The sequence below is a fragment of the Emys orbicularis genome, chromosome 13 (genome assembly GCF_028017835.1).
Source record: "Emys orbicularis isolate rEmyOrb1 chromosome 13, rEmyOrb1.hap1, whole genome shotgun sequence".
In the NCBI taxonomy this organism is placed as follows: domain Eukaryota; kingdom Metazoa; phylum Chordata; order Testudines; family Emydidae; genus Emys; species Emys orbicularis.
This window is the reverse complement of record NC_088695.1, coordinates 31,065,662-31,092,032: the sequence shown is the minus strand read 5'-3', so window position 1 is coordinate 31,092,032 and position 26,371 is coordinate 31,065,662. Positions and strand designations below refer to the sequence as shown.

The 26,371-nt window shown below is 45.5% G+C and overlaps 1 protein-coding gene across 1 annotated transcript in view; it reads right to left on the bottom strand.

The window, feature by feature from the left end:
• B3GNTL1 (UDP-GlcNAc:betaGal beta-1,3-N-acetylglucosaminyltransferase like 1) overlaps nt 1–26,371 on the bottom strand; it is a 342,640-nt gene that overhangs the window by 75,784 nt on the left and 240,485 nt on the right. The window contains exon 7 of the mRNA XM_065415053.1: nt 7,671–7,766. Coding sequence (XP_065271125.1) covers nt 7,671–7,766 — 96 coding nt within the window. The remainder of the gene's footprint in view (nt 1–7,670; nt 7,767–26,371) is intronic.

The following is a 26,371-nucleotide window of genomic DNA, read 5'->3' as shown; positions in this document are numbered from 1 at the left end:
ATTACCTTTATTTGAGAGGAAATGCAACAGAGGGTAATACTGAGTATAGGTCTGACGCTCTCCTAAAAGCTCTTAAGAGAACTACCCATCTTGCATTTTGGGCTCAATTCTTCATTGTTCCTGAGCTAAACATAGGTATAGTGAACAGCAGGGAGAGGTGCTACTGACAATTACTCCCTAATTCTTAGCTGCTTGGCTCCAGTATAAGCTAAAGCTGGCAAGAAAGCTGCTTTAAGTTAAGGTGCTGGTGGATCTTCTGCCAGCTGAGAATCAGGCCAACATGCTCCCTCCTCCCCTGATGCATCCACACCCTTCCGTAACTTTGACATATGCCCCGCTTCTTCTGACTATGTCTTCTTCCTTTCCTCTTTACACCTAGCAGTATAGTTCCAATGTAGGAGGTGGTGGTGGGAAAGTTGGTGTGGGAGGCAGTGGAGCTGCGTCGTCTGTTAGCCTTGTGCCGAAGAAAATTTGCCCTATATTATGGAATCTCCAGCTGGCGAAACTGGAGAATCCAGCCCTATAGATTTTATAATTAGGTTTTACATGCCTTGTTTAAAAAAACAGGACAAGAAAGGCAAATCTACCATTACAACTATGCTATTAAGGTAATATATTAGGAAAATCTGAATTGTGGGGGAGAAGAGCTAGCCAAGTCTCTTGATCAGAACTCTCAAGAGAAATCAGGCTGTAATTGGGAACACTTTTTTTTCTTACCGATAAGAGTATGATGGAAAAGGCTGGAACCAGAGGGAGCCAAATTTATCTCAGTCCTCAGAGGAATCTCAAAGTGCTGAGAGAAAGAGTGAGTGGAAGAGGAAATAACTTTTGTCTCCATACTTACCTGATTAATGCAGTATTTTAGCAGGATTCTGTTGCCGAAGTTTTAAAGCCTATTCATTCCATACCTTGTACCGTAGGCCATGCCTTTAAAAACAACAACCCCAAAACACTGCAATAGTAATATTACATTGGAGTTGCACTAAAAGCCGTTCAAGTGATTAAATGGAAATAACATAGTACAAAACAGTTATAGAATGAACTTCCAAATCCTTATTCCTAGAAAGACCCAAGAGTATCTCATAGAAGGTTCTGAGCTAAATTTTAAACTTACAGCAGCAGCATGTGCTGTGGTGTTAGCCACATGTTGCTGGATATACATCTGGCACAAGAGACATCCTGTCTCAAAGAAAGTTCTCTCACTTCAGGCCAACACACTGTACTGAAAGGGACTTTTTATGGCTCATATCAGCAACAGGAACATGCTTGCTAAAACTGCTGCCTTCTAGAGCAGTGGCTCTCAACCTTTGCAGACTACCGTACCTCTGTCAGGAGTCTGATTCGTCTTGTGTACCCTCAAGTTACACCTCACTTAAAAACTACTTTCTTACAAAACAGACATAAAAATACAAGTGTCACAGCACAGTATTACTGAAAAATTGCTTATTTTCTCATTTTACCATATAATTATAAAGTAAATCTATTGGAATATAAATATTGTACTTACATTTCAGTGTATAGTATATAGAGCAGTATAAACAAGTTGTCTGTATGAAATTTTAGTTTGTACTGATTTCGTTAGTGCTTTTTATGTAGCCTGTTGTAAAACTATACAAATATCTAAATGAGATGCTGTACCCCCTGGAAGACCTCTGCGTACTCCCAGGAGTACGTGTACCCCTGGTTGAGAACCACTATTCTAGAGTTTACTGCTGATGAGAGCACATGTGCTTGTGGACCGCTATCCAAAGGCTGGAAGTTGAAGCTAGATAAAAAATTGCAGCTTGCCGAAATGTAGCCGTTAGGGTAATTAACAATTGGAACAATTTACCAAGGGATGTGATGGATTCCCCATCACTTGAAGTCTTCAAATCAAGATTGCCTGTCTTTCTAAAATATAAGATCTAGCTCAACCACTAAATATGGCCTTGAGACAGAAATTATTGGGTGAAATTCTATGATCTGGGGTATACAGCAGGTCAGTCTAGATAATCACACGGATCCTTTCTGGATTTAGACTCTATGGAATTATGTCCCATTTGTAGCTAACCATGGATCTATAGCTACACTGCACTCCACAGTATGTCTGGTGGGCCTAACAGCTGGCACCACATGCACTGCGGCAGACTGCCATCCGTTATTTCATGCCATCTGGGGTAATTCCATCTTGCACACCTGGCTGTAGCTTCTTATGGTATGTCTACACTGCAAAGCGAAGGTGTGATTGTAGCATGGGTAGGCAGATCCATGTTAGCTTTAATCTAGCTAGCACAGATGACACAATAGACACAATAGCATTGCAGATGTGGTATCATGGGCTTCAGTATGGGCTACACCAGTCTGATTGCTAGCCTGTGCTGAAGCCCGTGCCACCATGTCTGCACTAAAGCTAACACAGGTATGCAATCCCATGCTACAATCGCATCTTAACTTTGCAGTGTAAGACATAGCCTTAGATGTTTCAAGCAAGCTAGATTTGTGGGTGTGGGTGTGCACTGAAATTTTTTTCAATGCTGAGCATTGACTGACAGAACATAATCTGAAATCTCTAGGATCTTACAGGTTTGGTACTCTATCTTTGCAAATTTTACATTAAATTTTTCTGTCTTAAGGAAATCTTGTTAATTTTACTTCATGAAACTGTTTTTTAATCGCCATTAGTTTGACTTCCATTAGGACAGTCACCAGAAATAGGCTGGAGGACCCATTAGAAGCCACCCCATTAAATTATTGCACTGAGTAATATTTGAATTGGCTTCTCTTCAGAATTATCCAAAACACTCTTAAGCCTCTTAATCTTTCTTTAAATCTGTGACTCTGTCCCTTTGCTCATACCCTGATAAGGCCTTTAAATCATTTTGCCCTGATTATAAAACAGGAAACCTGTGACAATGTTATATTTGCTTCAGTGTTTGTGAAATAAAGTTGAAGGGTTACTAGAGACTCTGCACATTTTCTTTCTTCTAAAAGAGAAATGTTTCTGCTCTTCTGGCAAAGAGCAATTAAATTAAACAAGGAAAAGGTGAAAGCCAAAGGGTCAGGGCGGGGTGAATTCTAAAGGGCGCTTAATAATACACTAGCAAGAAATGTCTTTAGAAGTGGGGGAGGAGGTGGTTTTTCAAATACTATGTAAGTATAATTTATCATTGGCTCCAGCACTTTCTTTTCTTCCTGGATACTACTCAAATACTGATCTCTGTTCAGCTTTAACTGTACCATGCCAAGAATATCAGAGCCTGTGTTTTGTCCTCATTTTTCCCCAGAGCACCTTGACAGCCTGACAATATTCTAATTCATGTTCCAAAACCCCACAAATTTCTCCTTAACCTTTCAGCTTCCGGGGCTTATTATAAATGCTTGTCAAGTATCAGAGGGGTAGCCGTGTTAGTCTGAATCTGAAAAAGCAACAGAGGGTCCTGTGGCACCTTTAAGACTAACAGAAGTATTGGAGCATAAGCTTTCGTGGGTGAATGCCCACTTCATCAGACGCAAGTAATGGAAATTTCCAGAGGCAGGTAAATGCTTGGTTTCTTGAGGGAATTCTGACAGCTCTCTTCTGGCCCAGAGAAATGGAGAAAGGTATTAGCGAGCCCCACAAAGGCTATAAAGCTCCTTTAGACATTTGGAGTACTCACTGCATTCTCCTGTGCACCAAGATGTATATCAACACCACCTCAGTTCCTCCTTTCCATGACCCTTTATCACAGGAACAGATCAGAGTTGAGAGTCAGCCACTGCATTCTAAACTGCAGTTTGTATTCAGAAATGCTAGCTGCTCACACTACATGATTACACCTGGGGCTCATTAAAAATAATTTCCCTTTGTTTGCACTTTTAGATACATTTTAAAAAGTGGCAAGACTTATGTAAAATTCTAGTCTGGATACACTTAAAAAGGAATGTTAAGGTTGGGGGTGGGGTTAGGGGGGCAGGATAGACAGAGAATTTAGTTAGAGCAGAAAATATTTTACACTGATCTGCCCTGGGAATCAGGGATAAAATGATTGTGGTGTTTCTTATTCTAATCTTATGGTGAAGTTAGTCTATATAAAAGCACAATTATGCAAACTGCCATTTTTGATTCTCCTTTGTTCAGTAGAAGTTTGAAGAAAGAAGAGGAGTTTGCTGGTTAGGCAGGCCAGAAAAGATTTTGGTGTTACCTATGGCTTATGTGCTTTAAGTATCTCAAAAGTATTTACCAAGCAGTAAATTAGGGTATCTTAGTGTAGTAATTGTGTAGCCATTACACACTTACAAATAGTTCACACAAGACATTAGAATTAAGAAAATGTTGGCCAGAATGCAGGTTATTTGTTTTTTCCAAAAACACCATAGGAACTTTTACTTGGATGTCCACAAGAGACAGGGCAAAGCTCTGTAGTCTAATGTTTCATCTGAAGGAGGGAGGATATGTTTAGGCACAGCTATGTGCAGACCCATAACTAGAATAGCAAAAGATGTTGTTGGCCAAAGGTTGAGGTGCTCTGATAAAGATATATAGTGGAAACTTCACATAGCACCAGCCTCCACTATATCTGTCCCTGGCCAAGGCTATCAGTCCCCCACTCTCATGGGGGATCAAGTTTTGAAATGTACCAGTCATTTAATGATACACTAATGTACATAAGGCTGGAACCCTTCATTCTCTGTGTGTGATATAAGTGAAGCCAGTGATGGCTTTTTAATAACATTTCTATGTGTTGGAATAAACTTAAAGCAAGGTGCCACAAACTTGATCAAATAAATTAGATGGCGTCACACACACAAGTTTCCCAAAGAGAAAACTTTCACATACTAAGCTCACAAAGTGTAAATAAAATTTTGCCACTCGTTCCAATAACAGAGGTCTCTACATTTAATCTGTGTGGGATGGATGCACTCCAGGAAGATTCTCTCTCTTCAGTTTTCTGATAAAGTTCCTCAAAAATACGTTCATTATATCACCATCCTTCTACCTCTGGATGTACTGTAGAGAGGACACTATCCTAAATAAAGTGGTTGTCATTAAAATCTTTACACTCTTGCCTAGATTTCAGTGGTATTCCAGATAACTCAGTATACCATGAACACATATTAAAATCAGTTACTTGCAAGGCAATTATATAAAAGTTAGTAGCGATCACTTCAGCTTTACCGGATAACTTGCTTTTTCTACTTCAAAATATTTCAATCCTGACTCTTATAATTAAATAACTAAATATTCTCCTCACTTATATATAATTGAACTGAACAAACATAATTAAATACATATCACAGTGACAGCCATTCTGCTCTCCTTATTTACATTGTGTAATAGGATTTTTATCATTGTACTTGGATAGTGCACAAAGTATATTTGTAATTCTGGCCTTTGAAGTACTGTCAAGAATTTTAATCACAAGTAGACAAGTCCCATTTCAGAAGAAGTCATTTATAATTCTGTTTGGATATTGCAAAAATGCTAATGCAGAGAAAATATGTCTTCCTAGTGAATGAACATCTTGAAGGAGAGGAATTTTGTTAATAAAATGGAGTCTTTGTAAACAAATGCTTTAAATCTCCCATGAAGTACTGGGACAATTACATATACTTTACCAATAAGAAGGATTTACACATTGGTTAACATTTGATTATGTTCCATCATTCCATGTGCTCTGTTTACTTAGTTCTTCAAATCACAACCTCTCCAACATTTAACATATGAAGAACAGGTGTTCAGATTTAATTCCAAGTGAGAAATGCAGCTTTTTGGTATGGAAACAGTTTTGCAAATGGAAAGACTAGAATCTAGAGATTTCTTGATCTATTTCTCTGTTTATTGGCAGCATCATGACACCTGTAGACTGCATAATTAATACTAACTCAAGAAGGTGGAGGGATGTGATTAACAAGTCAGATGATGAGTCAGGTCAGCATATACACACACAAAGAGAACCCAGTGTTGACCAATAACACTGTTCCCATTGATGCGTATAGCAAATCTCCCATTTATTCCAAAGGGAAGAGCTAAGCCAATGCTGTGCACTTCTGAAAATCCCACCTCAATGGTTAAGGATGAGATGACTTGGAAAATTGGTGCTTTCCTCCTTTGTCACAATCCTGCAGTTGTGGGCAGTGGAAGTGTTTGAACGAGAGACTCCTGGGTTTAGAGATGAGGGGGCTATTAGCAGGGCATTTTCTTTGAAGGTCCCTGGCCTCCAGAACTCAATCCCCTCTGTCTGCCAGAGCCTGGATTTGTTGACCTCCTGGACACCCCAACAAAGCTACTCTTATCCCGCCAGGAATTTGGGGAGGGAGTAGACTGTGGGAAATGAGGCCAAATTTAAGGATTTTTTTATTATTATTGATTGGCAGGTAATTATTAGAGCTATATGTGCATGACCTATATTATAAATCCAAAACCCTTTAGACTTGGCATTGACGCCATTTAAGCAGATCACATTTTACTCACAGGAGGCACGTATGCCGTAAAATAAAATTTAAAAAAAGTAGGAAGGCACAAAACCCAAACCAAACCAGCATGGTTACATGGCAAAGTTCAAGAGGTGATTTAAGTCAAATGGGTATTCTTCAGAAAATGGAAAGTCAACCCCAGGGTAAAGCGAGCGAGCAAGAGAGAGAGTGAAAAAAAAAAAAAAAGTCAGTATGGTCTGTCTATTGGATAGAGCATTGGATTGACTCAGGAGACCTGGGTCCTATTCCAAGCTCTGCCACTGACCTGCTGTGTGACCTTAGGCAAAACATTTCACCACTCTGTCTTTGTTTCCCCTCCCACCCTTCTCCGTCTTTTCTATTTGGACTGTAAACTCTTTGGGATAGCGATTCTCTCTCACTATATATTTTTACAGTGCTTAGCACAACGGGGCCTCACTGTCAGTTGGGGTCAGTAGGTGGTACTGTAAATTCAATAACAGCAATGATAATAATCTAGTATTGTAATAAGTAGTATATAAATTAGATTAGGAATTACCTTCAGGAGTACTGCAATGCTACGTCTGGCAGTATTAGATAGAAGAATTCAGAAACAAAGTGGGATATAAGTGTGCTTGTTAATTACCAGAATGTCCTTCCATCACACAGGATATATCTACATAGCAGCTAGGAAGTGTGACTCCCAGCTCGGTTATACGTACATTGCAAGTTCAGTGTGTTCGCAGTGGCATAGGCAGTAGCTCAGGTTAACTGCCCAAGTTGTACCAAGGAGGTTGGGCAGGATTATACTCAGGTGGCTGGCCTGAGTTGCTCTCTGTGCCACTGTGGCCACACTGCTATTTTTAGGCCCTACTTCGAGCACAGTTAGTGCATGTATGTCTATCTGAGCTGGGAATCACACCCCTCAGCTGTTGCATAGACGTAACCAAAGTGGTTTCAGCGCTGTGCGCAAAGCCTTAACTCTAGAAACATACCAAAAAAACGGAGGAGTGTTTGTTGATGAACTGAAGACTTTTCTGAAATTTGCAAGCCAGAAGAGGAAATGCTTTTCCTCGGTTTTATCCCCTATAGTATTTCAGTTTAGTCCACGCATGAACTAACATTCTAATTGTAAACACTTTTCACTGTGGCCCATTTAATAGCAATAGGAAAAGACCACTTGAGAGCATAACACTACCAATTGTCCTGCTAACTACAACTTCTTAACAAAATGGAATCAAGAATGGAGTATCAATTTTGTTTCTATCAGTTGCACTCACCTTCCCACCCTCATCAAATTTGCCCACATGACAAAACCATTCTCGGGAGCAGAACCAGGTAGGCATGATCACAGTGGGTCCATGGGAGGTAAACACCTAGGGAAAAAAGGTGATAAGAAAAAACCTTAGTGAAAAGGACGAATAGTTCCTAACAGATATACTCTTTGATAATAAAGTTTATTTTCATTTATTAACTTATGCCCTGGTCCTGCAAACACTTAGCCTTAACTTGGACTTAAAACACATCAGAAGCCCCATTAAATTCACTGAGACTACTCATGTACTTAAAGTTCAGCACAAGTCTTTGCAGAATCATGGCCTAAGAGATTAAATCTAGTATTTCCTACTTCATATACTGTAGCACTGTGACTGTTCCTATTAGTAATAGCAAGTTTTACAGCAAATCCAAAGATCTTGAAACTATAATTCAAGTTTTGAGAGATCCACCACAACTGAAAGTTCTACTAGTTTTACTAAAAATACTAATCTTAATAATGAAAGTACATATATAATGGAAAGTCTGTGTCCAACTCTAGGGCTCCAGTGTGCTTTCAGAAAGCACAAAATTACAAACTTTGATCTATCTTCTATGATTTTCTGTGGAAAATTGGGGAAAGTGAAGTACACCTTGATTTTAAACCAGAACAATATGTATACAGTATTTAATGCTACCTGGTTAAACTAAAAGTCTTGGAAAGAAACATATGATTTGACAGACAACATGAAAGTAGTTATTTTAAATTTTTGAATGCTCACAGCTTCAGTGACTAGCACCAACACAGCCAGGAACTGTACATAATCAACCTTTGCTGCCTTAAACAAACCTGCCATAAACACAACTATGAAATAAACCAGAATATCCGGATTATGTCAGATAAACAAATTATCACTTTTATTACAAGGAAAAATATCTAGCAAATCAGGAGACTGAACTTGTCAAACAGAAATCTGAAGTTAAAAAGGCATATTGTGTCCAGCTCCAAAGAAAGTTACCTGTACAAGCAGGTTTATGGAAACAGAAAAATAAAACACAAATGTATTGCCAGTTTCAATCACTAATGAAAATATATTGGTCTCCAGAAGATCATTTCAAAGTATGCTATAGATGAAATAATTAATATTACTCTGCAGCTAAAATTCTCCAACTCGGTTGCATAAATTTAGCCTTCTGAAACCATAGTTAGATACCTGTTGCTCTTATTAACTTCAATATGAGCTGGGGTTGCTCAGTTCCTCAGGCCACTTTTCTTTTTAGATGGATAAATAGGGATTTAGGATCTTAACTTTAGGCCCACAGATTCAAATCTTTTAAATTTAATTCCGTATTGAGGCACCTAGGGATGGTATTTTCAAAAACATCTAAGTGACTTTGTAACACAAGTCCCACTATAAGGGCTTGTCTTCACTACTGGGGTAAGTTGACCTAAGTTATGCTACTCCAGCTCTGTGAATAACATAGCTGGAGTTGACGTAGCTTAGATCGACTTACCCCGGTATCTTCACTGCGCTGCATTGACGGGAGACACTCTCCGGTCAATTTCCTTTACTCTTCTCAGAGAGGTGGAGTACTGGGGTCGACCACAGAGTGCTCTGCAATCGATTTAGTGGGTCTTCACTAGACCTGCTAAATCGACCCCTGCTGCATCAATTGCAGCAGCATCGATCTCCCCATAGTGAAAACCAGCCCTAAGTCAATAGTCTTGTGCTGAGATTTGTGCTGCTAAGTCACTGAAGCATATTTGAAAATCCCATCACTAAACAGAAATGGCCTGCCTTTCAGAGGGGCTAAGCACCAGACACTCACAGTGAAGACACCGGGAGCTGAAGGGCACTCAGCATCTCTGAAAAATCAGACCACTTTTATTTAGGTGCTTAAATATGGATTTAGTTAGGCACCTAAGTCGGAAAATCATGGCTTATATGTATAAGAGTGTAGTATGCTGCCAGTATTTTCCTGTGAAACAACCTGTTAGCAGGTGTTGATTCTGATGGGACATGCTGAGCCTGGTAACTGATTAGCAGGTGTTGATCAGCTGACTCATTATTGCAAGTACTTATTAGCTTCACCATAGATACCAAGGAAGTGGGAGTGCCCACAGTGGAACTGAAGGATGAAAAAAGCGTAGGAAGAAAAGTTGGACTGCAACTGAGTGGAAACTTCTTTGTCAATAAAGCAAAATTCCAGAAGGGGGACAAGTCCTGAGCCTGTTTGGGGTATACTAAATGTATTTGAAGGTGAAGGAGACTGGAAAAGCCACTTGCTCATTAAGGCCCTGATTCAACAGAGCACTTAAGCATGTGCTTAACTTTAAGCAATGCAAGTAGTCCAATTAACTCCAATGAGACTAATCAGATACTTAAATGCTCTGTAAAGAGAACACTCTCCTAAGGGTTAATGCTGATATTTTGGACAAGTTTTATTTCATCACAACATATAGAACACCTAATGAAACTGGTTATAAGTAAGGCTATGTTTTAGTCATGGATATTTTTAGTAAAGGTAATAGACAGGTCACAGGCAGTAAACAAAAATTCACAGCCCATGACTTGTCCTATATACCCCTGAATAAATCTTGGGTGCTCTGGGGCAGGGGTGGCCCAGAGGCGCCACCGCAGGCACTCGTGTGTGTGTGTGTGTGTGTGGTCTGGGGACCCCTGCTGCTGCTGCTGGGGCGGGAGGGGGTTGGTGGGGCTGACAGGTTCCCTACCTGGTTCCACGGGGCTCCCCGGAAGCGGCGACATTTCCCTCGGCTCCAAGGTGGACGCGCGGCCAGGGGGCTCTGCACACTCTCCACGCCCTGAGCGCTGGCTCCGTATCTCCCATTGGCCAGGAACCACGGCCAATGGGAGCGGTGCCTGCAGGCAGAGGCACCGCGCAGAGCCGCCTGGCCACACCTCCATCTAGGAGCCGAGGCACATGTTGCCGCTTCCGGGGAGCCCCCCAAGGTAAGCACCGCCTGGAGCCCTCACCCCCTCCTGTGCCGCAACCCTCTGCCCCAGCACTGAGCTCCCTTCCGCATCTAAACTCCTGCTGCTGCTGGGGGAAGGGGCACGGTGGCTTGAGATTGCCCCAGAAGCAGCCAGTGCGGCTGGCCCCAGGTCGCCCCAGCTGCTCAGGTGGCCCCTGGGCCAGCAGAACCGGCTGCTGCAGAAGTCCCGGAAGGTCATGGAATCCATGATTTCCGTGACAGACTCGCAGCCTTATTTATAAGCCAAAATAAATCCCTTATTATGTGTATGGACAGAGCAGGAAAATGTTCTTTGCATCTCTTGCAAGGATTTGTTCTCACATATGCACAGTAATGCAGATATTTTTATGCAATTTATATAAACTGAACTGTAAAAGTACAGTACTGTCAATTTACATGGGCATTCAAGCAACATTTTAAGGACAAACCAATGTTCTGTATTTTTCTTTGGAGATGCAAATAATTTTTACAGGGTTAGGTTGAGAACAGGACTAAAATTAATCTAATGATAGATGTATTAACTTGAGCAACACCTGGTCATGCCAGTAAAGTTATTCATAGTGAAAACAATGGGGAGTGAGTTGGATGACGACTATGGAAAAGGAGACAAAGAACTTTATTATTTATTATCCTGAAGGAAACTGTCCCAAGCAATCACTGCATGGAAGCTGTACAGTTACTGATGCATAACTATTTTTTGTTCTTAGTTCTTTAATTCTCTGCATCATTGCTCCATAAGAATGGCCATACTGGGTCAGACCAAGGTCCATCTAGCCCAGTATCCTGTATTCCGACAGTGGCCAATGCCAGGTGCTTCAGAGGGAATGAACAAAACAGGTGATATATCCCTTGTCGCCCATTCCCATCTTCTGTCAAACAGAGGCTAGTGACACCATCCCTACCCATCCTGGCTAATAGCCATTGATGGACCTATTCTCCATGAACTTATTTAGTTCTTTTTTGAACCCTGTTATAGTCTTGGCCTTCACAATGTCCTCTGGCAAAGAGTTCCACAGGTTGACTATGCATTGTGTGAAGAAATACTTCCTTTTTTTTGTTTTAAACCTGATGCCTATTAATTTCATTGAGTGACCCCTAGTTCTTCTGTTATGAGGAGTAAATAACACTTCCTTATTTACTTTCTCCACACCAGTCAAGATTTTATAGACTGCTATCATATCCCCCTTTAGTCATTTATTTTCCAAGCTGAAAATTCCCAGTCTTATTAATCTCTCCTCATATGGCAGCTATTCCATATTCCTAATTATTTTCATTGCCCTTTTCTGTACCTTATCCAATTCCAATGTATCTTTTTTGAGATGGGGCGATCACATCTGCATGCAGTATTCAAGATATGGGCATACCATGGATATATAGAGAGGCAATATTATATTTCCTGTCTTATTATCTATCCATTTCTTAATGATGCCCATCATTCTGTTAGCTTTTGGGACTGCTGCTACACACTGAGTGGATGTTTTCAGAGAACTATTGACAATGACTCCAAGATCTCTTTCTTGAGTGGTAACAGCTAATTTAGGCCCCATCATTTTATATGTATAGTTGGGATTATGTTTTTGCAATGTGCATTACTTTGCATTTATCAACACTGAACTTCATCTGCAATTTGATTGCCCGCTCACCCAGTTTTGTGAGGTCCCTTTATAACTCTTCGCAGTCTGCTTTGCACTTAACTATCTTGAGTAGTTTTGTATCATCTGCAAATTTTGCCACCTCACTGTTTACCCCTTTTTCCAGATCATTTATGAATATGTTGAATAGTACTGGTCCAAGTACAAAACCCTGAAGGACACCACTATTTACCTCTCTCCATTCTGAAAACTGACCATTTGTTCGTACCCTTTGTTTTCTATCTTTTAACCAGTTACCGATCCATGAGACGACTTTCCCTTTTATCTCAAGATACCTATTTTGCTTAAGAACCTTTGGTGAGGAACCTTGTCAAAGGCTTTTTGAAAATCTAAGTACACTATATCCACTGGATCACCCTTGTGCACATGCTTGTTGACCTTTTCAAAGAATTCTAGTGGATTGGTGAGGCACGATTTCCCTTTACAAAAACCATGTTGTCTCTTCCCCAACAAATCATGTTCATCTAAGGGTCTGACAATTCTGTTCTTTACTATACAGTAACTTCTCACTTAACATTGTAGTTATGTTCATAAAAATGCTACTTTAAGCAAAACGATGTTAAGCGAATCCAATTTCCCCATAAGAATTAATGTAAATAGGGAGGGTTAGGTTCCAGGGACTATATATAGTCTTTTGTCTGGCAAAAAAAATTTATATATATATACACACACACACACAATAAGTTTTAAACAATTTAATACTGTACATAGCAATGATGATTGTGAAGCTTGGTTGAAGTGGTGAAGTCAGAGGGTGGGATATTTCCCAGGGAATGCCTTACTGCTAAATGATGAACTAGCACTTGGCTGAGCCCTCAGGGGTTAACCCATTGTTGTTAATGTAGCCTCACACTCTACAGGGCAGTACAAATGGAGGGAGGGGAGACAGCATGGCAGAGAGAGACAGAGACACACACCCTGTGTGTGAGAGAGATGCGCATTGCCCCTTTAAGTACACTGACTCCACTCTATGTACATTGCCTTTTTAATAAGTAGATTAGCAAATTGAGACAGCAGCTGCTGCCAGCAAGCTCCCTCCATCTTGAGCCCTATCGTGTCTCCCCCGACCCCCCGGAGATAAGGTACAGAAGCGCGGTGGGGCAGGAGTGGGGGGAGAGGGACATCCTGACATTAGCACCCCTCTTCCCCTCCCATCCCCCCGCACAGCAAGCAGGAGGCTCCTGGGAGCAGCTCCAAGGCAGAGGGCGGGAGCAGCTCCAAGGCAGAGGGCAGGCGCAGCACACTGCAGTGGGGGGAGGGACAGCTGACTGCCCAGCAATTGATAGCCTGCTGGGTGGCTGCCGCACAGGGAACTTAGGGGAGTGGGGAGCTGATGGGGGGCTGCCGGTCCACCCTGGTTCCAAGCCCCCACCAGCTAGCTCCAACGGGCTGCTCTTTCTGTAAGCAGTGGACAAAGCAGACGGCTGCCAAACGACGTTATAAGGGAGCATTGCGCAACTTTAAACGAGCATGTTCTCTAATTGATTAGCAAGGTAACAATGAAACAGCATTAACTGGGACAACTTTAAGTGAGGAGTTACTGAAGTTTCAACCGATTTGCCCTGTACTGAAGTTAGGCTTGCCAGCCTGTAGTTGCTGGGATCGCCTCTGGAGCCTTTTTTTTTTTTTTAAAGTGGCATCACATTAGCTGTCCTCCAGTCATCTTGTACAGAAGCTGATTAAAATGATAGGTTACAGACCACAGTTGGTAGCTCCATGTTGTAGAACAGATTTTGACACAGATATATAATCAGCTTGATGAAAATAAAGTTAGTTTAACTGCTAAAACTTATAGAGCACACAAAGTTTAAATAAAAATGATATAAACAAAAAGGACAGTTACCTGTTCCGTAACTGGCGTTCTTTGAGATGTGTTGCTCAGGTGTATTCCACTCTAGGTGTGCATGCTCGCCACGTGCACCGGTGCCGGAAGTTTTTCCCTTAGCAGTACCCGTACTGGGGGAGCACCGCTGCGACCCCTGGAGTGGCGCCAGTACATCGTGCCATAAAGGGGGCTGCGTGCTCCCCCCACCCTCAGTTCCTTCTTGCCAGACAACTCCGACAGAGGGGAAGGAGGGCGGGACGTGGAATACACCTGAGCAACACATCTCGAAGAACGCCAATTACGGAACAGGTAACTGTCCTTTCTTCTTTGAGTGATTGCTCATGTGTATTCCACTCTAGGTGACTCCAAGCTATACCTGATGGAGGTGGGTAGGAGTTTAAGTCTAAAGTTTTAAGGGTTACCCGGGCAGAGTACTGCCCTACCAAACCTGGCGTCATCCCTTGTTTGGGAGACGATCGCATAATGCGAGGAGAAGGTGTGGACCGAGGACCAGGTAGCAGCCCTACATATGTCCTGAATAGGGCCATGAGCCACATAGGCCGCTGACGAGGCCTGAGCTCTCGTCGAATGAGCCTTCACGATAGGAGGCGGGGGAACCCCTGCCAGGTCGTAACAGGTGCGAATGCACGAGGTGATCCAGCGGGAGATCCGCTGGGTGGAGACTGGTCGCCCCCTCATGCGCTCAGCGGATGAATGAACAGCTGGGGGGCTTCCTAAAAGGCCTGGTTCTGTCTAAGTAAAAAGCCAGCGCTCTACGCACATCTAACATGTGCAGGCGTCGTTCCTCACTGGAGGAATGGGGCTTCGGACAGAGGACTGGGAGGAATATATCCTGATCCATGTGGAAAACCGAGACTACCTTCGGCAAAAAGGCGGGGTGGGGGCGGAGCTGAACCTTCTCCTTATGGAAGGCCATATAGGGCGGTTCAGAGGTCAGTGCCTTAAGCTCGGAGACCCTGCGGGCTGAGGTGATAGCCACCAGGAACGCCACTTTCCACGATAAGTGGGACCACGAACATGTGGCTAAAGGCTTGAAAGTAGGCCCTGTGAGGCGGGAGAGCACTAGGTTCAGGTCCCAGAGCGGGACCGGGGGTCTGGCATAAGGGAATGCCCGATCTAACCCCTTTAGAAACTGGGACGTCATGTCATGTGAAAACACCGAAAAGCCTTGCACCGGGGGGTGGAAAGCTGAAATGGCCGCTAGGTGTACCTGGATTGAGGAGGGAGCCAGCCCCTGGGTCCTAAGGGACAGGAGGTAATCGAGGACAAGCTGGATAGATGCAGAAGAGGGAGAGGAACCTCTATCCCTCGCCCACATAGAGAACCGATACCACTTGGCCAGGTAGGTTCAACGCGTGGAGGGTTACCTACTTTCCAGGAGGACCCACCTCACATCCTCAGAGCACCTCCCTTCCTCCTCATTCAACCACGGAGGAGCCATGCTGTCAAGTGGAGCGGGGCCAGGTTGGGGTGGAGGAGACGACCTTCCTCCTGGGAGAGGAGGTCCGGGCGGATTGCCAGCCTGCGCGGGGGGGCCACTAAGAGCTGCAGTATTGTCCCGTACCAATGTTGACAGGCCCAGTCCGGGGCTATGAGGATAACTCATGCCCCGTCTGACTTCACCTTCTGTAGGACCCTGGCGATCAGGGGGAAGGGCGGGAAGGCGTATAACAGGGGCCCCGACCATGGGAGCAGGAACACATCTGGTATCGCCCCGTCGCCCTTTCCTGCTCTGGAGCAGAATCGGGGACACTGGCGATTCTGGGCGGTGGCGAGCAAGTCTACCTGGGGAATACCCCACTGTAGGAAGATCCACCTGGCCACCTCCCTGTGCAGGGACCACTCGTGCTGTTGGGAGAAAACCCTGCTCAGGCGGTCCATGAGTGTGTTGCTCTTGCCAGGCAGGTAAAAGGCCCGCAGGAGTATGTTGTGGGCTATACAGAACTCCCACAGGAGCTGGGCTTCCTGGCATAAGGTCCGGGAACGCGTGCCCCCCTGGTTGTTGACATAATACATGCGGTCGTATTGTCCGTGAGGACTCTGACCACCTTCCCCTCTATATGCTGGCAAAAGGCCACGCACGCCAGGCGTACGGCCCTGAGCTCCCTGACATTTATGTGCAGGGTCAGTTCCTCGGGTGACCACATACCCTGGGTCCTGAAGGCCCCCACGTGGGCTCCCCAGCCCAGGTCCGAGGCATCCGACACTAGATCTAATGAGGGAGGGGGCTCTCGGTAGGGGATACCCTGGAGCATGTTGCTTGGGAGGGACCACCATTGCAGGTCTGCCACCACGGTTGGCGCCACCGTGACTACCTTGTCCAGGCCGTCCCTGGCCTGGGAGTACCGGGAGGCCAACCAAAGCTGAAGGGGCCTCATCCGGAGCCTGGCATGTCGCACCACGTAGGTGCATGCTGCCATGTGGCCTAGGATTTGAAGGCACACCCGTGCCGTAGTTACCGGAAAGGCAGTGACTGAGTCGATGAGAGCTTTGAGCGTCTCGAATCTGTCCCGTGGGAGGGAGGCCGTGGCCACCCGGGAATCTAACAGCGCTCCTATGAAACTTATGCGCTGAACGGGACTAACGTGGATTTCTCCTCGTTCACCACTAGGCCCAGAGCTGCGCAGGTGTTTAGCAGAAAGGTCATCTGCTCCTGCACCTGAGAGGGCTGCCACCACCGCCATACACTTTGTGAAGACCCTGGGGGCAGTAGAAAGGCCAAAGGGGTGGACCGTAAACTGGTAGTGGTCCTGACCCACCAGGTAACGGAGGAAGCGCCTGTGATCCTCGAAAATGTGGATGTGAAAATACGCATCCTGGAGATCCAGAGCCGTAAACCAATCCCCCTGGTCTAGGGAGGGAATAATAGAGGCCAGGGACGCCATGCGGAACTTGCAGCGAATCAGGAACTGGTTGAGATTCCGCAGGTTGAGGATGGGCCGAAGCCCACCCTTCACCTTGGGGATAAGGAAATACCTTGAGTAAAAACCTTTGCCCTGGAATTCCCGAGGTACCCTCTCCACAGCTCCTAGGGAGTGGAGGCGCTCTACCTCCTGGCTGAGGAGGAGGGCATGCTCCGGGTCCCCAGCAGGCTCCCGGGATGGAGGATGGTGGGGAGGGAGCAAAACGAACTGCAACCTGTACCCTTGGGAGATGGTGCTGAGGACCCATCGGTCCGACGTTATACGGGACCATTGAGTCGGAAAGCCGATAAACGGTTGGCAAAACTCAACTTTATTAACTGGGGTGGGTACACTGGCAACAGGCCCGGTGACCCCCCGCAACGAGTCAAAAACGCCGTTTCCCAGGCCTCTTGGCCTTGGAGGGGCCAGGTCGTGGGGCCGAACGGGATTGGTGTTGGGATCGACGCCTCTGTTCCCTCTGCCTTTTCGGCGGGGACTCGTATCCGCGGCGGTCTGAGCCCTGGCCTTGTCCTTGGCGGGCGGGACATATAGGCCTAGCATCTGCAAGGTCGTACGGGAATCCTTCATCCCATGCAGCTGCGTGTCCGTTTTTTCCGCAAACAGAGCCCTGCCGTAGAATGGTAGGTCCTGCATAATGGACTGGGACTCCACTGAAAGGCCCGAGAGCGCGAGCCACGACGCCCTCCACATGGAGACGGCCGCAGACATCGAACGGGCGGCTGTGTCCGCTGTATCCGAAGCTGCCTGAAGTGCCGCCTTTGTCGCCGCAGCACCTTCGTCCACTAAGGCCCGGAACTCCTTCCCGTCCTTGTCTTGGAGGAGGGTTCGAACTTGGGAAGGGATCCCCAAAGGTTAAAATCATAGCGGCTCAGTAGTGCCTGGTGGTTGGCCACTCTGAGCTGGAAACTCGCGGAGGAATAAACTTTTTTTCCAAAGGCATCAAGCCTCCGAGCGTCCTTGTCCTTGGGGGTGGGCGCAGGCTGGCCATTCCGCTCATGGCGGTGAACCGACTCCATCACCAAAGAGTTGGGAGCTGGGTGGGTGTATAGGTACTCGTGCCCCTTCGTGGGCACAAAATACTTTCTTTCGACCTTCTTGGAAATGGGCCCAAGAGAGGCCAGGGTCTGCCAGAGGCCAGTGGTGATATTGGCCACCCCTTGATGCAGTGGGAGGGCCACATGCCCCGGTGCCAAGGAGGTGAGGACATTAAACAAAGTGTCCGACGGCTCCTCCATCTCCTCGACCTGGAGCTGGAGGTTTACAGCCACCCTCCTAAGCAGCTCCTAGTGCGCCTAAAAGTCCTCCTGAGAGGCCGGAGGCGGCACCGCAACTGAATCGCCCAGTGCCGAGGAGGTAGATGGCGCGGTGCCTTCAGCAGCCGATGGCATCGGTGGTTCGACGTCCAGGCCCTGTCCCGGGGTCGGTGCCGGTGGTTCGGAGCCCGCAGCCGGATCACGGTGCCGAGGAGGTGACGCCGAGCGGCCATGAGAGGCTCCCGCCACGGAGCGGGGTCCCAGCTGTGCGGGTGCCTGAGGCCACAGTGCCCACTGGCACCATTGTCCTTGCCAGGGAACAGCCTGGCACTGAGACGCATGGGGCCCTGGCAGAGCCGGTTGCTCCTGTGGTGCGGAGCGGCCCGGGGAAGGATGGCTGCGCACCAACGCCGAAGTCCTGGACAAGCGCACGGTGCCGTACGAACGACTGGAGTGGTCTCTAACATGATGTCTCCGGCCCCGAGACTTCGACCTGGACGACGAGGACAGGTAGATGTCTGAGGAGCTGTCTCTGGACTCCCTTCGGCGCCTGTGGCCACGGCGCCTCAGTGCCAGGGATTCTCGGGACGCACTCCGAGCACTGCGTCTCTGACGGCGGGCGCTAGAGTACGAGCGCCGGTGCCGACGGCGGCAAGACCTGTTCCTCTCAGGCCGGCTCGAGGAGGAACGGCGTCGCCTCTTATCACCTCCTCTACGGTCCCGGAGACCGGAGGAGTTAGAGTTGCTCGCAGAAGATCCAGCTCGCGGAGTAGAAGTGCGATGCGGGCCTCGGCTCGGCCCTTCCACCCGGGAAGGTACCACAACATCCGATACCTCCAGGGAGGGCTGATGGGCGCCCAAGGGCGGCTTTCCACGGGACCGGGGGCCCGACTGAGGTGGCGCTCCCGGCACCGGAAGGGCTAGGATGTCACGTGCGGCCTGGGCTGCCTCTGGTGTCGAAGGCATCCGCACTTCTGGAAAGGCTCGCGCGGACGGGACCGGACTGTTCCGCTCAACCCGAGTCGGAGGTCTCGGTCCCGACGGGGATCGTGGGCTGCCCAACTTGGGTCTGGCCTCACCCCTGTCCTTCTCTCGGCGCCGCTGAGTCTTGCCCGGCTTCTTATTCGGGGAGTGGTGCCGAGTCGTCAACGGTGCCTCGCTGCGCACCGAAGAGGTGGTGCCCGTCACGGGGTCGGGTTGACGCGCAGGTGCTGAGGCCAATGCCAACTCCATTAGTAAGGCCCGGAGTCGGATCTCACGCTCCCGCTTCGTCCGGGGCTTGAAAGAGCGGCAAATCTTACAACGCTCACTAATGTGAGTCTCGTCCAGACAGCGAAGACACTGAGAGTGAGGATCGCTTCTGGGCATAGAGTTGCGACAAGAGTCTCACGACTTGAAGCCTGGGCTACAGGGCATGCCCCGAGCCAGGCAATAACGAAAGAAAAGTTCACCGAACTGGATACGACTAAAGGCTATAAATGCTGCAGCCAAGGCTGGAGCAAGTTCCAACTATCTTCACTGGTGGCAAGAAGGAACTGAGGGTGGGGGGAGCATGCAGCCCCCTTTATGGTGCGATATACCGGCGCCACTCCAGAGGTTGCAGCAGTGCTCCCCCAGTACGGGTACTGCTAAGGGAAAAACTTCCGGCACCAGTGTACGTGGCGAGCACGCACATTTAGAGTGGAATACACATGAGCAATCACTCGAAGAAGAAAAAAATGTTAGCACAATATGAAGCAAAAAAAGTGTCCCACAACCCAAAACATTCTGTTCCAGTGCTTTTAAAAGCTAGAAGCTGAATACCTGACATCAAACCAAATGACAGACTGAAATATTTTGTTTCTCAAACTCCTAAAATTATAGTGTAGCAATTTCAAACAAAAGATATGATGTGCAACAGAAAGGATGCATTGTAATTTACAACATGTTATTACCAGGATCACATCACTACTGATTGACACACTGTATCTGCTTTTAAAAAGAAATCCAAAACTAACAAACAAAATCAAATCACTCACTTAAATCAAACAAGCCGACTTTTTGTTCCATATGGTGCCATTTAGAAAAGTCTAGCTCTATGATGGAACAGATGTCTAGCAAGTTGAAGGGCACACATTTCAATGCAATGTTTTTAAAACTTACTATTGCCATATATAAGAAAAATATGAAAACTATTCAGATGCTTGCCTGTCCCCCACAGGAACTTTATCAGTACGATATACAGCAAATGTAAAGAACAGTGACAAAAAATGACGTTGGTAGTTCTAGATCAAAATTTTACATGGGTAATGTAAACCCTTCCACTCATGGATGTGTACTTATTAATGAAAGAATACTCAGTACCTTGCAAGATCAGAATCTATGATTCTCTGTGCGAGCCAGCTGCATTAGCTAGAGATAGTATGTACAACCCTCATAGGTAAGGAAAGCACCATTGTCTAGTGAATAGGGCACTGGAGTGAGGGTACGTCTACACTTACCTCCGGGTCCGACGGCAGGCAATCGATGTTCTGGGATCGATTTATCGCGTCTTGTCTAGACGCGATAAATCGATCCCGGAAGTGCTCGCCGTCGACGCCGGTACTCCAGCTCGGCGAGAGGAGTACGCGGCATCGACGCGGGAGCCTGCCTGCAGCGTCTGGACCCGCGGTAAGTTCGGACTAAGGTACTTCGAATTCAGCTACGTTATTAACGTAGCTGAATTTGCGTACCTTAGTCCGAAGTGGGGGGGTAGTGTGGACCAGGCCTGAGACTCAAGAGACCTGGGTTCAATTCCCAGCTCTGCCACTTCAATTCCCAACTCTGCCACTGGTTTGCTGGGTGACCTTGGCCAAAGTCACTTCCCTCCCTGTGGCCTCAGTTTATCTATCTATAAAATGGAGATAACAACATCTCTCCTTTGTAAAGTACTTTCAGATCTGTGGGTGTAAAGCACTATGTAAGAGCTAAATATTATTAGGTCCAGATGATATATTACAGCACACAAAGGTTAGAGTGGCTGCAAAGCATCCTACATTGGATCAGAGACATGTAGCTATGGAATCAATTATAAAACCAGTGCCTGCAGGGGCACATTTTTAATGCTACACCTGTAAAGAAGAGAAGATATAGGAGGCTGCTGTCTCCTTGGAGGGCAACTGAAAGTAGGTTGGGTACTTTATCTTGGAATTTCCATATTTTCAAATGTTGGGCGTTTTAAGTTTAGTGCTAATTTTTTAAGATGTTTTTTTAAAACAACATTTTTGCTTTCCCTGCCTTGACCCCATAAAACAATTCCACAATCTAAAGTCCTTCCCAAACTAAGCAGTGCTCTAGAATTAGAGTTGGTCGGGAATTGTGCCAGTTACTCAAAAGAAACTTTTTGTGGGAATGTACCAGTTTCAACAAAGCTTTTATCGGGAAGGATTCTCAGGTCCAGGATGGAATTTTGGGCAGGCAGGCAGGCACGCATACACACATTCCTACCTCACCCTAGAATAGCCAATTACCTGATGGTCATGGCACTCACCTAAGATATGGGAGACTCAGGTTCAAATCCTTGCTCCAAAGCAGGCAGAACGGGGACCTGAAACTGGGTTTCCCACATCCAAGGTGAGTGCTCTAACCCCTTTGTCTATGCTAGGGTTTCGCTCTTTTTCTCTCTCTCTGATTTTTTTTTTAAGTGAACATTTTGTCCCAATGCAGAAAAGAAAAAATATTTGAAATTTTTGAAAATTTTTGTGGAATGAGAAAACGGTTTCCCATCCAGCTTTAACTAGAATCCACTGCACATGTCAGGAAAGCAGTGCTGAGTGAGAGATCACAGAACAGACTCAGAGCAAGTAATAAGACTTTGACATCTGACTTCAGGCTCAAGGATTTCCTTCAAAAACAGGACCAAGGGAGAGAAAGGGACATTGGCTGGAAATCATAGAAGATTAGGGTTGGAAGAAACCTGAGGAAGTCATCTAGTTCAACTCCCTGCTCAAAGCAGGACTAACCTCAACTAAATCATCCCAGCCAGGGCTTTGTCAAGCCAGGCCTTTAAAATCTCTAAGGATGGAGACTCCACCACCTCCCTAGGTAACCCATTCCAGTGCTTCACCACATCAAGGAAGAGGAGAAGGGATGAGACAGCTCTTTAAGTAGCAGTGACAGAACATTCAGACTGCAAGTACTGGCAATGATGGGAAGGAGAGTTGGGTGGGGAAAAAGCCTTTTAAAGCACAGTAGCACTTATAATTACTGTAGCCCCTGCAAGCCCTAGTTATGGACCAGGACTCCACTGACCATTACAATGGTTCTGACAGTGTTTCCCAAAGTTTTGAAAGCTGAGCCTGCGTCAGGAAATAAAAATCTATCATGAAATCCCACCATGTGCAGGTAAAGACCTATCCATTCACATATACATCTCCTGCAGCATTGGAACACTGGGTTATGATTTGGTTCAGACAGATGTGAGAGCCTTTGTTTGGCCTGCTCTGGATTTTTTCCAAACTATTTTTCATATTCCCTGTCATTGTACATTTGTTGAAACACTGCAAAGTTGGTAGAATGGATTAATAGGGTCTGCAACAAAAACATTCTGCAAGTTACCTGCTCCAGGTTTTATTGCTGAATTGTTGTTTTATTTCTTTTAGACCGCAATGGTTGCAACCAGAGAAACAAACAAGACAGTCTCACCATAACCAGAATGTTAACCAATAAAAAATCTCCACAGCCTGCATTACAGCCATACTAACCAACACATTATAAAATTAATGTCAGAGAGATTTGTGACCCCCTTGGTCCCAACCCAAGGCTGCAGCATAGCACCCTCTCCAGGAGCAGTCCACTCCTCCTTGGCTCTGTTCCCCCACTCCTTACACATCTGCCACCCAACAGGTCTCATGCCACTTGCTACTGTGCCTCCTCCTGGGGTGCCTCTCCTGACTGTTTCCCCTGGGCACCACTTGCTGAGCAGCAGCCACAGCCTGGCATCCCTCCCCACTTCTGCTTGCAATGGAGAAAGCACAGGTGGGGTCTCCTGTGGGACTGATTGCTCGCAGAAACCCTGATGGCAGGGAGAATTTACTCAGCACTGATTGTCCGGGGTTACTGTGCTTCTGCCACCCCTGTGGTATCAGGAATGCAGGTACTAGGAACAGAGGCCCAGCAGCTCACCGCACACCAAGTGCCTGTGCTGCGGTCAAACACAATGATATAACAGCAGCACCTGTGCAGGGAAGAAAGGGGCAGGGCTCAAGGGAAAAGGGACTGGATGGGTTGACAGGGGGTTAGGACTCTGGAGAGAGAGGAGATTTGGTGCTACCTCTGCCAGTAAATAACAATTACAAACACAGGAGGCGAGAGTTTTTTGGTTGTAAACAGGAGTAGTCTCTCTGGTATACTGGGAGACTTGGTCAGTCTCGTTAAAGCAGAGCTATATAATAACTAGGTTTGGTTTTCTCAGAGACCTGCCTACTTTTGCTTACCAAACAGCTTTTTTATAATTTCCTGTATTCTCTCAGTTCCCAGTCCTGCCTCCCTAATGGACCCTGCACGTCTGTGTGAGGTCTACATAAGGAGTTAATTCCCTGCTTACAGGAAAGCAAGCAGAGACTTTGTGTTCTATCACAAACATCGTCAAACGTCTTGTCATGTTTATACTCTATATCAACTAAAGCTGCTGTTATTTATAATGTATTATATGTATTATAATTAGTTATAAACTGGCCAAAACAATAATTTGTTAAAAACAATGGTACAGGTTAATTATCAGTGAAGGTATAGATCTTAACCAGATTTTAGAATTCCTAAACAATATCATCAAGATTCTGCATGCATCATTGTCATAATCAAATTGTAATCCAGTTACATAAAGTTCCAAACAGAAAATGACATAGTTGTACAGCAATCTTCACAATTTAATGAAGTAATCTGTTAAACTATCTACACCTAACAATCTTGTATTGTCAACAGGTTTTGTTCTTAGTGGTAAGTTTCTGGGTTTAGTTTAATCAGATCTGTGCACACTAATTATTCTTAGTGGAATCACTCTAAATTCCAAAAGAAAATGTTAGGAACAAGGGCTGAAAATGTCATAAATTGTTTTACTCCTCAAAACCAGATTGAGGATGTAGGTCATCTGATATTTTTTAATTACATTAACACTGTCAATAAAATCACATGTGATTTTAGGCCCACAGAGGCGTGTGCTTCAGGTGATGTCAGTGTCTGATGAGAAACAAATTCATGTTCTCTGAGTGATGTTCATCTGTTTACGGTGGTCTTCAAGGAAAGGATTATCTGCTTAACCAGTGGATCAGAATCCAACACATAGGTGTCAAATGGATAAATGCAGCTGGTGGGATACTTTATCATATTCTCTCATGCAGGAGCAAAACAGGAAACAGGAGGATAGTTCACAAGTTCACATGAGTAAGATATTGAGTCAGCAACTCTACCTACCATCCAGCATTTGTGAAAAATATATAGGTTTAGACAAAATAAAGTGATCTTCTCTGATACTTTAAGAGGTTAAGGCACTACTCCAGCTTGTGAGCATACTAGCCTTTCACTTCTGGTGTTCATGTCCACAATCAGACACGCATCATCATCCTGCCCCGAAGTAGGGAGGAGAACAAAGATTTATCAAACAAAACCACAACACAGTTCACTGAAGCTTTAAAAACCTAAACATTGATTCTAGTTTGGTTTGGCTTGTGCAGAATGAGGCCTGAATTGGTTCTTATGGTATCTGAACTGATTTTGCCCATTCCTATTCCCTTACAGACATTTGTCAGTATCACCAAACCAATGCTTGCTTCACTTTGGCTGTTAATCCCTGTTCCAGAAAAGCCCCAGACTGGAACAAGGCCTGCTGAAATGTATATGGAAAGCTGTTGCTTGTACTGCATATAGCAACTGCCTGATACAGGTTTGATTCAAGTCAGCACTACTAATCCTTCAGTCTCAAGACTATGTGCACCTGAAAACAAATTTGGGGGGGGGGGGCGGGATTCTTTCTTTTAGGCACTAGAAAATTAAGTGATTTGTCATGATATAGTGAAAGATAAATAAGATAAATCTATTACAGGCAAAGTCAGCAAAACGAATACAAAAATTCAAGAGACAACAGCAAAAAGATGGGTCCTGTCCTGAGAGACACAGAAGCCAGTGAAAGTTAAGAGCACTCCACCCCTTCCAGAAACCAATTTGGGCCAGATCCTGGAAGACTTGATCACTCACACTGACTTCTTCACCAATTGTGGACTGACTTCATCAGGAGTTGACGGTGCTCAGTACCCCAACGGAGGCATTTAGTATCTTGCCAGTAGTGCCCAACTTTAGCAGTAGATTAATTGTGCACTGTGTTGTCAAGGTGATAACTTGAAAAGTTATTGTGTGGTGTTTCACACAAGATATAACTTGCTTTTAGTTTTGTTTATTAAACAAGCTTTTGAAAAGCACGGTATTCGCCAGTCATCAGTTTTACCTTCAGTAAAACCAGTGTTTTAATTTATCATTGTATAAAGCTTATTATCTTGAACACTCCAGTATAGTCACCATGCCAAGACGTGTAGTATTTCTTACTCAACAGCAAATGCACAGATCCAGTTTTCACTCTGCATATAGGTGTGCCAGCCCTTTTCTCCAATATAAGCAAATAAGCAACTTATCGTAGCCTTTAATAGCTAGTTCTTGTTGAACATTCCCAGTTCACATGCTGTGTGTGAATACTCACAAGTCCCAGGTATTTCAATTAAATCAAAGCAAACTATTTTCAATTTGTAAGCAACTCCCCCTACCCTCTTGCAACTCAGAGGCAGAGGCCAGGCATAATAGCAGTCCCCATCCTCTCCCAAAGGCAGGCACTGCTCCCTGATGCAATAGCCACTCCAGAGAGGCCAGAAGAGGAGAGTGGGGTCATAGCTGCCCAAGTACAAGCCTGCCTGATCTACAGCCCATGCTGCTATCCATGCCACAATGTCAACACTACTATTTTTAGTGCACTAGCACAAGCGGAGAAAACATGTGCCTATCTACTCAGGCTGAGAGGCATGCTCCCAACTGCAGTGTAGACACACCCTTTGTGA